This window comes from Phaseolus vulgaris, chromosome 3 (assembly GCF_000499845.2).
Source record: "Phaseolus vulgaris cultivar G19833 chromosome 3, P. vulgaris v2.0, whole genome shotgun sequence".
Taxonomy (NCBI): domain Eukaryota; kingdom Viridiplantae; phylum Streptophyta; class Magnoliopsida; order Fabales; family Fabaceae; genus Phaseolus; species Phaseolus vulgaris.
This window is the reverse complement of record NC_023757.2, coordinates 31,332,652-31,350,268: the sequence shown is the minus strand read 5'-3', so window position 1 is coordinate 31,350,268 and position 17,617 is coordinate 31,332,652. Positions and strand designations below refer to the sequence as shown.

Below are 17,617 nucleotides of genomic sequence, written 5' to 3'. Positions count from 1 at the left end.
ATACCCTTTTATTCCTCAATACTCACCTAAAAATACAACCATGCACACATGATTTATAATCTTCCACAAAGGAATATCACAAATAAAAATGTATATTTACATACATATCTTATCCAATTTACATCCCAGTAATACTTAGAACTTAATAACACTCAAACCATTTTAACTAGCTTGTTATATATATATATATATATATAGGTTTAGGGTGAAGAAGGAGGAAGAAAATATTACATTTATTTATATAAAATTTACATTGCTGAAAAGAAAATTGGAATCTGAAATAAAAAGTGCTGATAAAAAAAAATCTGAAATAAAAAAGGTTTTAAAATGAAGATTTGAAAATTAAGGTGGTTGGATGTGATTTTTTTTATATAAAAAAACTCATCAATTCGTGGTAGAATACCGAAAAAAGACTACACCTTGAGAAAACAAAGAAAATGAGGTTTGGGTAAAGGTGTTCCAAATGTTTAGGAAGATACAAGTTGAAGACAAGGGTATTTTAGGAGTTAATTTAAATAAAATGCAAAAAGGGAGGGAGTGCAATTAGCAACTACCAAAATGTGAGTGTTTTTTTCTTCTTCTTTGAATAGAAGGAGTTGTTTGTGTTGCGGTTAACTTTATTGTTGGTGCTAATATGGTATATTATTTTTCTAACAAAAATATAGTACATTTTTATTTTTAAATGATATTTTATGTAAACCCGTATATTTTTCTTACTTTCATCTTAATTAAGAGAACAAAAATTATTTTCTCGGGGGTTTTAATAAAAATCTCCGGAAATTAGTTGGGTTTAATAAAATTTCCATTAATTAACCTCAGATTAATAACCTTAGTTAGCTTTACAAATTCTTTATTGGAAGGTTCTTGGTTCGATTAAATGAAATATTCTTAAATGATATTTGACTTTTTCATGGTGTTTGAGGTGAAGTTAGACAGATATATGTCTCTCTTAACCCATTTTTAGAACTAAAAAAGAAAATGAGTTTCAACTAAAATTATATTATGTATACGTTAAAAATGAAATTGTATAAAAATTAGGTACACCAAAAATATTTATTGAAATGGTATCATATTTATATATTAATATAGATTATGAAATAGAAATATTTTGAATTTGCATCGATTGTTGCATCAATTAATTAACTTAATACTTAGGAGTGTTTTATTGCTACTTTCATATATGTCTATTATTGCTCTTATTTTATCATTTTTTTGGTAATATATTATTATCAGTTTATTTATCTAAAATAATTTTTTATTAGATTAAATTAATAATTTAGAGGAGTGATGATAGGACAATAGACTAATAGTCAATATACACTTTAATATTTATTGCGTAACATTTATAATTGCATGAATTGTCATAAGAAAAAAAGAGTATAATAATTCCTTTTAAAAAAAGTATAATTTACCTGAAACTAGTAAACACAAGGTTGGTTGATTTATACAAACATTATCATATACATTTTTTTTAAAAAAAAACATTTTTTCTTAAATTAAATTAATTTATAAAATTTATTATATTGTAATTTTAGAAAATAAATTTAAGGCTAATTCATCTTGTAAAAAAATAAAGTTTGTTTCTATTTATATACACTATAATTTGGTTTTAATTCTCTTCTACGTGAGATATCTAATATATTTCTTTCAAAAACATTTATATATTATATATGAGAGTAAATATTTATAGATATAATAAAAGACAGATACTATAAACTCAAAATACTTCATTAAAATAAACTTTAATATGATATTGAGAATCAAATTTAAGTTTAATTATTTTTTATAAAACTGACCTACATAGAATAATTTGTTACATTATCTTTAGTAAACATGAAATATCTAACCAATGTTGTTGGATAACTACGTGGATTATAACTTTCAATCGTTAATGATAATTAATGATAGTAATGATGATAATGGTATAATATTTTGAAAGATTAAATGTTGATTAGTAACGGAAAAAAATTAGGGACGGCACCATCTGGTTTTGCATTCTTTATAAATCATACAATACCACACTACATGCAGATACAGACATATATCTGCATAATTATTTTGAGTGAGAAGTTGAAGATAACGTACTAAGGAAATATAAAATGGCGTTTAGGTATCTTAAGTTGATATAGAAAGTTGGAGGTTCTATAATATTTGTGATTAATTATCATTCAATTATTGATGTGACATATATATTAAACTGTAGCTAGAATAGCCCCACACTAAAACACAACACTTAATTAAAGTACCCTACCTTAATTTTAAATGAGCATAACCTAACTAATTTAATTTTTTTCACAGAATAAGTAATTTATTATATTTCAGAAGAAAGAGAGATGCTACTTCTATGTAATATTTTCAATAAAAAGAAAAGAGAGAAGAAGAGAGCTAGGAAAAAAAGTGTCTAACTATTAATTTACGGTAATTACTTACACTATAACTGTCTAACTAAAAGTGTACATTAAAATGAAATGTTTTCATTAATTTTTTTTATATAATAATATATTGTTCTATTTCGTTATATTTTATTTTATTAACATTGATCATCATAAATCGTAAAAGATCGAGAGTAATTTTGACCTTTTCCATATAAATGTGTTTGAATTGGGTGACTAACTAAAAATTCTAATTAAGGATTAATTGGTATATTTATAGATGTTTATTAGAAACAAGTTTAATCACAACTTAATCTGAGTTATTAATATTCAATTAATATCATAAATATTTTTTCATATTGTTAATATTTATTTTATTTTAACCACCTAAAAATTAGTGTAATAAATACAATAAACATCTAAAAATAAAAAATATATCTGAATTATCATAAATTTTCAAATATATTTATAAAACTCTGTATATCTATACGATTATAAAGACACATGTTAAACAATAAATATATTTTCAAGAGAATACTTTCAACTCACTCGATACTTATATTATTATACTTTGATCTGAGTTCAAGTAAGAACAACAACAATTTTTTATTGTAATTAAACTTGTATTACTGCTATAAATTATTACTTGTATATGGTCTTAAAATTTTAATATTTAGTAATAAATTAAGTATGAGTCATAAACTTTTCTTTAAAGTTGGTTTTGAATAGTTGATTTAGTGAACCTCTTTTTCTTGGAATGACTTTAGATTAAATATGATTTGGTGGTTCTCCCATCTTTTTACTTTTGTTATTATCCCAACTTAGTGTAATCTTGCTCATCATTTTGTTTGCTGCAAAAGCAGGGCAGAACAATATTTGTGATCTCTATTCAGCTGTTGTTGAAGTTTCGTATTTTTTAATGTCAGCACCCACTTACATTTTCATCTAAGAAAGCAAAATGTCTCCATCATATAACCCTAATCGTGATTAATTAACAATCTTCTACGACTTCCTTTATCTATGGTTACTTGTAATTAAAAATTAGAATATGACGTCCATTTGAATTTTGCACTCACTTGTTCTTTTCTTATGTCACTAATATCCATTATTCTATACTTGCTCAATAAATAAAGTAATGAATCGTGCTTTATTCCAAAAGCTAGAGAAGATTTCATGCTTTTAAATGTTACAAGAGGATAATTACTTAAAAGATGATGATAAATACATATATATTTTTGTCACGATGATGATAAATAAATATATTGAGTATTATTTGAACTTATTTTGATAGATACTCTTTTTATTGGTTAAATACAAATATGGATATGTGTAATATTTATTTATTTTTAACTTGTATATGAAGATGATGATAGTTACGTATATATTTGTTTGATCTTCATCCTTATACTTGTTCTAATTGTTGTCTTTATTCTCATACATGTATTTGTTTTAATTTATTAAAACACTCATAATTTATTAAAACACTCATAGTTTATTAAGTAATATATAAAATTATATAATTTTTCTCTTTTCTCTCTAATCTACATTTTTTTCTTTATTTGATTTCATGTTCAACTAATGTATTAGCATATTACATTTCAAGAAATACAGTTTCATTGAATTAAACTATTTATAAACACACATTCAATTATTCTTACTATTTTTTAATATTTTTTATTTATTTTTACCTTTCAATCTCAAATGTTTAATCCTTAGTTTATGATATTATTTTCTCTATTCTCTTTGACCTTTACTTTTATTTCATTTAAAGAATTTTTGTTTTTCTACAAAATTTTCATTAACTTTTCTTTCAATAGTTTAATATTTACTAAGTTTACTCAAATATTTAATGTATATATTTTTTTATAATCTTGATTAGACATTTTTTTCTTTATGATTTGTTCAAATAATATATTGTATTTCAAAAAATATAATCATCAATTTCATCGAATTAATACATTTGATTTTTTTTATTATATAATTATTTGATTTTTATTGAATTGTTATTTAACATTTTGAATAGATATTTACACAATCATAATAATTTATTTTTTAATATTTGACACTAAAAAGGTTTATCTTTTTAACATTGATATTTTTATAATATCATTTTCATTTTTTATTTTTTTAAAAGAAATACTGAATTAGTGGTGGGTGTAGATATTATTGTGATTTTTATTTTTTTATAAAAATATATTTAAATAATTATTGAAATAGGAAGAAAGGTCTTGTTGATAAAAAATGTTATTTAGACAAGTCAAAAACACCATTTTATAACCTTTCAAAATTTCTCATTCTCTTATCAACACACATTTTAGTTTTTCCCTCTACTTTTAATAATTGTAATCTAGAACATAGTGTTGGGTTGTAAATATATTATGTATGTACCAATATATTTTTTACCCAATGAGAAACAAGATGAGAGAAAAAATTTATATTCATAAAAAAATAACTAATAATAGGTTGATAATCATGTACTAGATTATAACTGAAAAAAAAAACATTTTTACTGAAATTGATTGGTTAAATTATCGTGGTAATCTAATGAATTTTAATTTACACTTGTCAAAATAACATTTTCTAAAAAAAAAAAAAAATCTTACTTTGACAAGTGGATATTAAAATGCACTAATTCACAACCTTTCAAACTTTCTCCACCTCCTCATATGAGTTCATCTTTCATTAAAAGATAATTTCTACTTCTACTTTTAACAATTGTAATTTTAACAATTGTAATATAAAGTAATTCGGTGTTAGTTTTCAACATATGAGATAGATAGGTAGCATCAACACTTTTTATTATATTATTTTATGAAATGCGCCTAAATTTCATTACTCACTCTACTCAGTGGAACTACATGCAATGCAGCACTTGATAAATAAAAGATGTGTAAAAAGAGTCTCAAAAGGAAAGGAAGAACAATGATCCTCTGATGCCCTTTGTGGGGTGTGACTCGAGAGATAGATCGAAAGAGAAGGAAGAAAAAACGAAGTAAATGAAAGTGAAAGATGTGAGGGACACTGTAAAGATAAAGGAGAAAAATAAAATACAAGAGAAAAAGAGTGGCTGTGAAAGGACAGAAAGAAAAAGAAACATGAGAAAATGAAGAAGTGAGTGATGATATTTACCTATCGCTCTTAAACCTTTGAAATAAAAAGCGATTTGTTTTTGCAGAGCAAATGGGTATTTTCAAAACCGAACCTTTATACTCGGTTATTGAAGACTGTCTAATCATTTATCTAATCTACAAATGCGTTTTATTCCTCCAAGTTCTGATATAAGAACTGCTTCTACACATTCTAATGGAAGAAACATGTAAAACAAAAACTCCTGTGAAGAAACACACTGAAGATTTTCCTTAGAATGACAAAATTATGTAATAAATGAAACGAGGTATAGTAATGTTACCTGAATCAATCATCAGGTCTTATGTTTAATTTTATCTTGAGACTTACACTAAAAGCTGGTTTATTTAACAAGTTCCATGCCTCAAACCAGTTCAACCACCATTTAGTTCGAGTTCCAACTGGTTTATCTAACCATCCACGTGAATCGGTCACCAAACAGATAAACCAATTGAATTAGCCTATTCAATTTGATTTGAACAACATTAATTTTCACTTAGAGACAGCTTAAATCGTGATCCAATTAATCGTAGTATATCAGAACAAGAAAGCAATTGTTCCTTTTACAGTAATCAGAAACCATAAGAATCAAAGAATCGAAGAGGGAAAGAAATATAAGTAAAATGTGAAAAATATATGAATATATATACAGAGAAGGAGAAGGTAGTGAATGTCCTAGTTATTTTGTTGCAGCAACATATACATAAGAGGATAGAGGATACAAGGGTAAGGTGAAGATAACAAATAATGAATATTTGGCTAAGCTATTTTTGTGCACAATATTCTAGAAAAAAAAACAACTAACAAGGTAGCAAATCATCCCCAAAGAGATAGAGAAGTCTCTCCACAGCCCAACTAGGCTGAGGAGGAGGCTGAGAAGTGGCGGAGTTGTGGTGGCAGCAAGAACTCAGCAAAGGGGCTCTGCAGAGTGGACAGGTGGGGTTGTGATTCTCGTGCTCATGCTCCAACCATCTGTCTATGCACTCTCTGTGGAACACGTGGTAACAGTTCATGAGCTCCCGAACCTCGTCCTCCACCTCCAGCTGGTTGAGGCAAACCGCACACGTGTCCTCTGTGTGTGGGAGCCTCTCCTTAATCTCCCCGAAGGTGGTGAGCACAAGGGTGCTGTCCCTGTCTCTTGTGGTCTGAGGACAAGATTGAGGTGGGGTGTCTTCAGAGCTTGTTCTTGTGTCGTTGATGAGTGTGAAGAGGAAGCATAAGACCCATCTCAGAACTGCAATGATGAGAGCTGCCTCGTATATGGCCTGTCCTATTGTGAAGCCAGAGAGAGGGTCTTCAACGTAGAACCCCATTGGAAGCAGCTATGAAGATGGATGGAGGAAGAAAATGTATGTGAGAGAGAGAAGAAAGGGAAAAGGGGGAAGTTGTAATGAGTTCTGTGGCTTTTTTTATAAAGCCCAGAAGGGAGTGGTGCTATAGTGGAGCCTGTTTCTTTTCTTTCTGCTTTCTCTTTGCCTTTCCTTTTACTTTACTTTCACTCACTTCTACGTTCTTTCTTGTTATGCTTTTTCAAATTGAAAAATGTCACTTTCATTATACAAAATATACTAGTTCTACAAAATATACTAATTTGATCATTACTATTTTAAAATTACGCAATTTTAAAAAAAAATTACTCTTTCAAATTATGATTGGGTTGTCAATTTATGAGTACTGTTTCAAATTATGATTGTTTTTTTTTGTTATTGTTTTGTTAAAGATTATCCACCGTCCTTTTGTGATTAAGAATAAAAGGTCACCGACTAGTCCTTCAGACTCTACCGCGTGTCATCAGGAGGAGTGTGAGGTATGGGTTAAGCCATGCTTTTTTAGTAAACAAAGAATGAGATGGTTATTCACAGCTAACACAGTTGCGTCATCCACTATCAAAATGGATCTTCCCATTCTCTATTAATTAGCATTGATGTCTTTTTGTTTCTCTATTTTTAGATATAACACTTCTGCATGGCATCTCAAAGAATTACAATCAACTCACTTTTTTTAGGAGTATAACTTCTGTACTACCAGGGTGTAAAGAAATTTACACTGTAATCTAATTATAGATTTTTTTTTATAATAAATTGGTTAGACTTTTATAAAAAAACTATCATCTTAATTGTAGATATTTACGCACTAAAACTAGGTGTGAATGGGTAAAAGGAGAAAATAAAACACGGTTTCAAATACTTATTTTAATGTAGCAAATCAACGTGCTTTCAAGTTGAAAGTTTCTTGAAACATTGGGTGACATAATTGCCTTTTAACTTTGAAAAAAAAAATTGATTAATGAACTTTTCGATGCCATCAATTTCGGGCATAATTGGATTCAGTTGTTAAAATAATGGGATTTGTTAGGTGAAAGATAAAGGGAACAATAGTCAGGTTGCTTTTTCACATGATCATGAAACGTCATAGTGGTCCCATTGCATGTGTAGATTCCTAACATCCTACTCGGATCCAACCTATGTACAGTTCATTACCCCATTTGATTAAGAAGTACGATGAACATGACAAACAGGAAAGGGTGCTCTTAGTGGAGGAGCGAAAGTGCCGGATTACGCCACAAAGGGAGAGCACCACAGTCAACTATGACTCATTGCTTGCAACAGAAGAGAGAAGAAATTGCAGGGGCATGAAATGGGATTTTCATACCACATCATACCTAAAAACCTTTTAGTTTTTAGAGTTCCTCATTTATGACTGCATGCGGTGGAAGAAAGCAAGAAAGCTCAGCTTAATAACACATAGAAGCATGCTAAAAGAATGCTCTGATGTCCATTAACCAAAGAAATTTACAAACTGGACACTGCCTGATTTGAGTCACTGATAAAGATGTGTTATTGCCAATTCAGAAAGATGAATTGAACTCCATCTCTGTCACGGTTATACATCATAAGCAGATATTTTTTGTTCTGGCAACGGAGAACTTTTAGACAGTGGTAATATTTGAAGCTCTCTTTGGGGAGCACTGCGTAAAAAGATAAGAAATAAAAGTAATAGATTGTTCAAATGCTTTAGACCATTGCTCCCCCTTCTTCCATCTTTTTTCGCATTTTGTATTGCAATGTAGCTGGTGCACAATCTAAAGGTGTTTCTCCTGAACAAAGAAACAGTCGGTTAGGATTTTCATACAGCAATTTTGCTGCGTATTTTATATTTTTGAGATATTTCTTACAAAGAACAGCAAAACAATAAATTAAGCGGCTGAATTCTGGGAAGGGAAAAGATCAATTACCTTGTGCATTCTTGTGCTCCAGGCTTGCCCCCGAATCCATGAGAGTGAAAACTATATCAGTTTGATTGAAGACTGCAGCCTACAGAGGATATTAAAATTGGTGAACACCATATGATCAAGAAAATATGCAAGCGCACAACCATGGGCAAAAGAGTGAGACAGGTACCAAATGTAATAAAGACAGTCCTTGTTTGTCCTTGTAATTTGCATCCACACCCTGCACATTTCAGAATCCATGAATACTACTTCCAAAAATATAACCTATAAAGGTATGTGTCTATTTTGAAAGTGACAAACCTCATTAAGAAGTTTCTTAACAGCACCAATGTCACCATTTTTTATTGCTTCTCTTAAACCCTGAAAGCGTCACAGTTAATTCAACATATGATTTTCAGTTCCCAATATCGTTTTGCACAATGTAGAGAAGTAATTGTTTAAATTTAAACAACAAAAACATTTACCTCTCCACTAACTTCATAATCACTTTGAGGTCTGTCTGAGGTACCATTCATAGAACTGTAAATTTACATCATAAACTATCAAATAATAACATAATAAGAAAACACTAAAGAGCAAAATTAATTCATGAACTATGATGCAGGGATATGATGCTTATCTGATACAACGACAATATGCTTATTTTAAAAATAACAAAAATATGATACATGCCAGATACACATTTAAAAATTTACAAAAATTCTAAAAACATAATAAATATATAATTACAATTGTGCAAATACAAATTAAAATTACATTTCTTAGACATTGTCAAAATATTTTTTTTATGAATATTGACATCATAAAAGAATTAGTGCTTCATAGATTGAATTGATAAGTATCAGTAAAACATTTTAGAGTATCGGATACAAATAAGTGACAAATTAAATGCATGAGAACTCATGAATTAGAGGTCAACAGCCTATGAGCTTAGCTTAGGCATAATGAGACTCGTGATTACTTCATAAATGCAGTATCTTGAAGAAATGTCAGTATATTAAAAAAACTAAATTTTCCAGATGAATGTACTTCATCTCTCATATTCACAAGGAACATAAGAATAAATAGCAAACAACCATTATGGTATCTAGGCTAGATTATAATTCCAGTCCAGAATATTCCAACATTAATCCATTCCTTAATTTTCTAGGAATTGCTTGCCTTTTCAGCTTATGGGTTTCGGATGACAGGTCAGGGAAAATGCCTATGACTTCCCAGTTACCATCTTAGCCAAGGAATACTTAATATACGATAATACTGTTAGAATCTTGTAAATATAGTAACGTGTATATTAAGATTAATTAGATTGATTCTATATATATATATATATATATATATGTTATTAGTCTAAAATATGGTAATTGAATACTTTTCTCCCATAAATTCAATAGCTCCGTTATGGTCTATACACACAAAATTCATCATATGCTCTCTTGATCTAGAGCCTAACAAATGCTGATTCCAAGATATCACGATAAACCCACTGTTCATCAGAATCTTTTTTATTTTTTCATCAATGTTTTGGCATCTCTATTCTTGCCACCACCACTAGTCTTTTCTGACGAGCAACCACACCATGGACTTTGTCTCCTCAAGACTAGTCTATTCCCACCAAAGGTTGAAAATGCACCCATGCACACTGCCTCTACCCATGTGTGTTTCTCCCACAAGCTGCCAAATCCAATCTGTGCGACAACGCATCTAGTAGTGTCTATTCCTAACACTATCAACTGGGATTTGTTCATCAATCTTTCTTCTATTTAGATATGGTCTCGGTTTGGTGTTTGGACATCTCCTTGCGACTATTTTATCCCATTTTTTGCCATTATTACTATTTGGCATTTTCTCTCTTCTTGTTGACTAATGGCTACCTCTAGCACTGCGAAGTTTGACACTCAGTTTTTTACTAGTCATGTCACTATATCACTCTCATCTGAGCAATTGGATGGTAAGAACTACTTCTCATGGGCTTCTCATTGAACTTTGGCTTATTCAAAATGATACACATCTCACAAAAACAAAATAAAACTTTTTCCTCAGTAGATCATCCTCCATGGAAGAAGGTCGAACTTAGTTGTCTTGTACCATCTAAGCCACCATTAACCCATCTCTTCGCCATGTACTACACACTCACAAAACCTTTAAAGCTATTCAGACATAGGCCAAACAACTTTCTACAAACACTTGTCAGAGACTCTATTAGGATTTTGAAGATCTCATGACCATCCATAGGGTTGTCAGATTAAGGATTCTATGTTAATTCATTTGGCAAGGTCTCTGCTTCTACTCTTGTAGCACAACTTCAAAATCATTAGAAGTTTTTCATATCCTCGGCCCTATATGATTTACCCATAAAGTATTCTCATGTTTGTGCTCAAATCCTAGGTAGCCCCACGGAAGCTATCATGGACAGTACCTGGGCGACTCTCCTTCGTGTTCCTACCAAAGCTTCCTTTGAATCTTAGCCCCTTCCTATTTCACTTGACTCTTCTAATTTAGTCTCTAACTAACATACCTTTACTACATAAAGGGGGCAAAGGAGGACCTTGATGCAAACATTGTCAAAGGTTGGGACACACAATTGATAAACTTTGCATGGTTAACCTTCTTGAACTTTCTAGGTCGCTCAGAGTTCTAGTCCTCCTCTTTAGCTTCGACTTCTCTGTTGATTTTTTATTTAGTCTCATCACCTTTCTATAACAACTTCCTGAAATGGTACGAACATCGTTAGGTTGGCTCCATTGCTACTATTGCACGAAATAGTAATTCCTACGATGGCATCTCACACTTTTTAGGCTCTTGGGTCCTTGATTTTGAGTCATCGTATCATTGGCAATAAATTTATTTTTTCTTCACTTACTACTTTTGGTTATTAACCCTTTGTCACCATGGTAAATGGTTCTTACACACAATCCCGAAGTGTTGGTATTGTCTATCATATTCCTTCTCTTTCTATTCATAGTGTCCTTTATGTCCCTAGGACTTCCCTTAATTTATTGTCCATCAATCAACTAACACAATCTCTTAATTGTGTCATTTTTTTGCTAAAGATTACTTTCTTGTAGGAGCAAAGAACGTGGGTGAACAACTAACTTTAGATGTGAGACTCATAGTCTCTATTAGCTCAATAGGCCTTATCTTGTTGGATTGGCAACAACATCCCCATTGGTTCACAATCAGTTAGGATATCCAAGTCTTAATAAGTTGAAACAATCAATCCCTAGTCTTTCTAAGTTAGATTTTTGTGAGTCATGTTAATTGGGTAAGCATAACCAAAGTTCTATTTTTAGCCGCACTATTAGTTAGGCTTCGTCCCCTTTTGTTTTGGTGCATTCAAAAGTTTGGAGTTTGAGTAGTATTTCCTCTACATTAGGGTCAAGACATTTAGTTACTTATATAGATAAGTTTAATTGTTGTATGTAGTTATATTTATTGAAAGATTGTTTAGAGTTATTTTTAATTAAAATCAACAATCAATTTAGTACCCATATTCACACCTTATAAAGTGATAATGAACGAGTATCGGATTACTCAGTTTCACACCTTATGACGTCTCATGGTGTATTACATCAAACATGTTGTCCTCATACTCCAACAAAATGGAGTTAATGCAAAATTGACATTTTTATACCACACGAACTCTTCTTCTCTGCTTTCATGTCCTTTATCATTTCTTCGGTAATGCAATACTTATTACGTGATATCTTATCCACTTTGTGTCTTCCTCCATTCTAAAAGGTAAATCCCTCAACAAGTTCTATATCTTTACCACTCTCTCTCAATCCTTTACCATCTCGGGTCTTTGGTTCTACATGTTTTGCTCATGCTCTTGACTCTAGGATTTACAAACTCTCCTTGGTCTCATAAATGTGGGTGTCCAAGATCTCAAAAACGGTACAAGTGTTATTCTCATACTCTTCGCAGGCATTTCATCTTTGTTGACGTCACCTTCTTTCAAATGGTTACTTTTTTTTGGCGTGAACCATCTACATCCAAAACTTCTTCAATTACGACTATATTGGTACATTTTTGTCCTCTGAAGGAGTCTCAACTCCTTCCAGATCCATCTTCACCTTTTCAAGTCTATCAACACTGTACCCATCCTATGCAGCTGCTAACTAGCACTAACAACACCACAAACTCACCTTTGGAGCCAACTCATTCATCTCATCCTCCAGTCCCGACTCCTGAGTAAATAATTTCTATTACTCTAAAAAAAGTATACATTCTACTCATAAACATGCTTCTCCTTATACTTTTTCGAGTCATTGTAATGTTTCTACTTTCTAGTATTCTTGTCTTTCTTCCTTGTCCTCTTCTTCTATTCCTAAGAATACAACTGAAGTCTTTGTCCATCCAAGATAAAAATAAGCAATAATAAACAAGATGTTTGCATTATAGAGAGCAATAGGACTTTGAACCATGTTCCTCTACCAACAAGGAAGTCAATGGTTGGTTGGTTATAGGTGTATATAGTCAAGGTTGGTCAATACACAACAATGGCCAACTTAAGACTCATCTCATCACAAAAAAGACTATACTCATATCTTGGATTGGATTATGGGAATATTTTTTCTCCCGTTGCCAAGGTGCCTTTTATGCGACTACTCTTGTCTATAGTTTCCATTCATCATTGGCCTCTATATCAATTGGACATCAAGAATTTTTTTTAAGATGGTAATATGCTTGAGGAACCTCCTTGCTTTGTTGCTCAACAGGAGTTTTTTGGTCTTGTATGTCAATTGCAAAAACCTTTATAGGGCCTCAAACAACCATCCAAAGCATGGTTCAATAGATTCAATATAATGATTCAACAATTTGCTATGACTAAGAATGAGGTTGACCATTCTGTTTTTAATCATAGTTGTATCTATCTGGTTGTTTATGTTGATCATCTCGACATCACAAAGGTGGAGAAACATCTCTTCAAGCCTTTTCCAAATGAAAGATCTTGATATCACAAAGGTGAACTACCTTATTATTACCCTTCCAAATATCTTATTCACAATAAGTGTAGTAAGTCAATTCCTCAACTCTCCATGTAAGGAATATTGGAACACAGTGACTCACATTGATCAATACATTAAAGGAGATCTAGGAAAGGATATTTTGTTCAAAGACAAAGGATACACTTGAGTTGTCAGATATCTTGATGCATACCAGGTAAGCTCCACCATTGATAAAAGGTCCATTTCTAGGTTTTGTATATTTGTCAAGGATAACATTGTCTCTTAGAAAAGCAAGAAGCACAATGTTGTAGACAGGTCCAATGCGGAGGCGGAGTATGAACTATGGCTATAGCCAATCAAGAGCTTATATGGCTCAAACAATTGCTTTAGGAACTAAAGTTTGGGAAAGTTACATAATTGTCTCTTATATGTGATAACCAGGTCAACATGTACATTGCCTCAATCTAGTATTCCATGAAAGGACGAAGCATATTGAAGTTGATCATCCCATCATATCCACGGAAATAACTATTAGTTTTGACAATTCCCGTGATCAACTAGTAGATATATTCAATAAGTCACTAGGGGGTCCTCGAATTAACTACATATGAAACAAGCTTGGTGTGTATGACCTACATACTCCAGCTCTAGACGAGAGTTTTAGAATCTTGTAAATATAGTAACGGTTGTTATTAGGATTAATTAGATTGATTCGATATTTAAATTATTAGCTCAAAATAGGGTAACTGAATATTTTGTAATTATGTTTTCTCTCTTATAAATCAATAGTGTTTCTGTTGTTTAAACATGCATAATTCATCCCATGCTCTCTCTCTCTCTCACTCTCTCTCACTCTCTCTCTCTCTCTCTCACACACACACACACCATATATAATTTCAGGTCAACTGAAAATTCAATTTCACTTCAGCAAAAATAGATATGAATTAATCAGTCCTTACCTAAATTTGCTAGTTGAACTGGAGCTTCTATTTTTCGGAGCAGTGTCTGTTTTCTTAGGTTTAGGATTTGATGGAGCTGCAATAACTGGACTGGGTTTCCTCTGTAACAGAGGATAGACAGAAAAATTATGAGTCTGCAAATTGTGCAAACAAAAAAGAAAATATGCATATGATATTAAGAATTATTACCTGTTGGGAGGGTGCATCAGAGGAAGGGGCGGGAGCTTCACAGATGCAAAGTGGCATTCCACACTTACACTCTTTAATGTCTGATACAAGATTATTCTCTGCAGTTGCTATGGATTTTGAATCAACATTAGCATTAATATCCAATTTAGAAATTGTATCCGTCACACTGTTAGCTCTGCCCGAAGAACCCTGTGGTACATCCTTTCCAGACCTTTGCCCACGGAGAATATGTAATGTATAATTAATTCCTAAATAATATTGGTCTTGTGTAGAAAATAGCGATATTTTTACAAAAGAAAAAGAAAAAGAAAATACTAGTAGAGGAAAGCCAAATTGACAAATAAAAAGAGAAACATAAACAAATGGAAGTAAAAGAAAAAAAAAACAAGAGGACGTTTTCCTTTCATTTAGACAATTGGGCCAATGGCCCTTCAGAGTAAAAAAAAAAGGATAATTCTGATAAATAAGATATGCATTATGCTGTCCCAGAGGTTGGGGGATATGCATTTCCAATCCATTATTGTGAGTGAAATAAAAGTTTGAATGTTTATCATGAGACCTTTTTTCATGCTAAATAATTTATATTATTACTCCACGTAACTTTTGTAAGACTACGCTCTCAGCCTCTCTATTTTGTAATGGTCTTTGGAAAAGGGTTTTCCCTGTTAAAAATATGTTGAGGGAAGGATTGGGTAACTTTTTTCATTGATGTGTTCTATTTTCTCTCCCTCTACCTTCCCTTTTTTTTCTTTTCCAAGGAGAAACTTTAATCCTCCTAACACTTCGTAATACCCTTCTCCTCATCTTGATGACTTTATTCTTTTATAAGAAAAAGCATGCACACAACTTTTTCAATTAACATTTTGCCATATCCATTAGGATAAAAAGACTTTCCCCACCAAAAAGACAAAAGAAATACTATTCCAAAACTGCTTGAGCTTGGAGACTTTCCAAATCAAATAAAGAGATCCGGTGTATTTAGGGTAAATAGCCTAGAAAAAACTTCAATAGTTAAGTCATGCATTTATGCTTAAACAGATCACAAGTTCAACTAAACAAGATGGAAAATAAATTAAATTTTGAGGTTACTCAAATGGTTCTTTTAAAATGCCATGAACCCAAATGATTATTGAAAAACAATAAAAAGCACATGCTATGAAGTTGTGAGAAAGTAATTTACCCTGAGTTGTTGAAACAATCAGCACATACTCGGACATTTGAGTAAATGCCAAATTGTGGTAAAGCCTAGAAAGAAGTATATCGTTACATGAAATTCATCAAGGATAACACTGGCATTAATATCCGAAGCATTATACACAAGCATACCATTTGATTTGATGAATGTTCACTGCACAATGTTCTCCCACAGGATCTACAGTGGTGCTGCATATATACATTATACACAAGTATACAGTATAGTCACTTTCCAATACTGGAAATTTTTCAGTGAACTGAATTTCACGTGAAATAGCAGAGTTTGGACTTGGTTTATATACACATAAGTATGGAATATTTTACAGAGACGTCCAAAAAATTTCCACTATTTTATTCTCACCACATTACCTTATTCATTGATATAACATGAGCATAAGATAAGTTCTTATCAAGTGTTTGTCTAGAACACTAAAAATATATATAAATTAAACTTCATGCCTACCCGACTCCATGCCTAACCAAAAAAAAGGTCGACGCATATATTGATTAACCAACTCCTACGCACCATGACCAATACGACGTTTAATATATAACCATGGCTCATTCTGTATGGAATCTTAAATCAGCAATAAGTAGCAAGCATTGTAAATTTGGGAGAACTTAAATCCCAAGGGTTGTGCACCTTCAATAAGCATTTAATAAAAATTACCATTCTTGATCTTACATTATTAACTAATAAACTTCGTTCTCATTCCTAAAATAAAAACACTAACCTATCCAACCGATTCAAACACCGACTATTTTGCATCAAGATGATCGCAAAATCGCTAACAAACAGCAGAGTGTTCGTAAAGTTTATTACACATCCAAAGAGTGGGCATAACATAATAGAATTAAAAAGCGGAAAATTCCGATCGAAATTGGGAACGAAGGTGAAGAAGATGAGAGATGTACCCTTCTTCTGAAGGTGTTGAAACCGCAATTGCAGACAACGCATCGCGCTGCTTCTTGGAATTGAGGAGGTTCTGCTGTTGACATGATCTTTCTCTTTCCGCTTCCAAATTTCAATCTCTCTCTCTCTCCCTCTCTGCTGATCAAATCACAGAGTCACGATTCATTTCTCCAAATGGAGGATCAGGAATAACAACAATAATTCTTTTTTGGTTGAATGAAGATTGTGATTTTTCTTGGACCTAATATTTTTTTAGGAAAAATAATACAAGAGGATCTTGCAAGGAAGAATTACATTCTGCACCCCCAATATTCTCCCATATGTACTGAAATTCCAATTTTATCCTTTCAAAATTCTTTCAAAATTGCATTTTAGATTGTGTTATCCAAAATTGAAAAAAAAAAAACGAATTTCGACAGTTGATATTTTTTAATTCTTTTCTAATTATTTGTAAATTGTTTCATAAAAAATAAAATTACTTTAGACAAATATAAAATTCACACACACATTTGTTATAAAAAAATAGAATGTCATTATTAATGATTAGAAGTCCTATAATATATTTTTTAATTTTAAACTACAAAATCTATGTATATATGAAACTATCTAAGAACTATATGTGTCACATGTCTCGTACTTCATGTGGATATCTTATGTAAACGATTCCCCATCTATGACATCAC

The 17,617-nt window shown here is 31.4% G+C and overlaps 2 protein-coding genes across 2 annotated transcripts; both read right to left on the bottom strand.

The window, feature by feature from the left end:
* Positions 1-6,096: 6,096 nt before the first annotated feature.
* On the bottom strand, positions 6,097-6,959 carry LOC137807119 (probable E3 ubiquitin-protein ligase RHA4A). The gene has a single exon (XM_068607580.1). It carries the CDS (start codon positions 6,809-6,811, stop codon positions 6,299-6,301), a length of 513 nt encoding a protein of 170 aa, XP_068463681.1. The 5' UTR covers positions 6,812-6,959; the 3' UTR covers positions 6,097-6,298.
* Positions 6,960-8,251: 1,292 nt separating this feature from the next.
* LOC137807121 (uncharacterized) lies at positions 8,252-17,215 on the bottom strand. The gene is made up of 10 exons (XM_068607582.1): positions 16,937-17,215; positions 16,154-16,210; positions 16,008-16,072; positions 14,828-15,038; positions 14,639-14,739; positions 9,195-9,249; positions 9,031-9,090; positions 8,900-8,950; positions 8,734-8,812; positions 8,252-8,595 (listed from the first exon to the last, which is right to left on the bottom strand). The coding sequence occupies exons 1-10, from the start codon at positions 17,018-17,020 to the stop codon at positions 8,513-8,515; spliced, it is 846 nt and encodes a 281-aa protein (XP_068463683.1). The 5' UTR covers positions 17,021-17,215; the 3' UTR covers positions 8,252-8,512.
* Between the last annotated feature and the right edge of the window lie 402 nt (positions 17,216-17,617).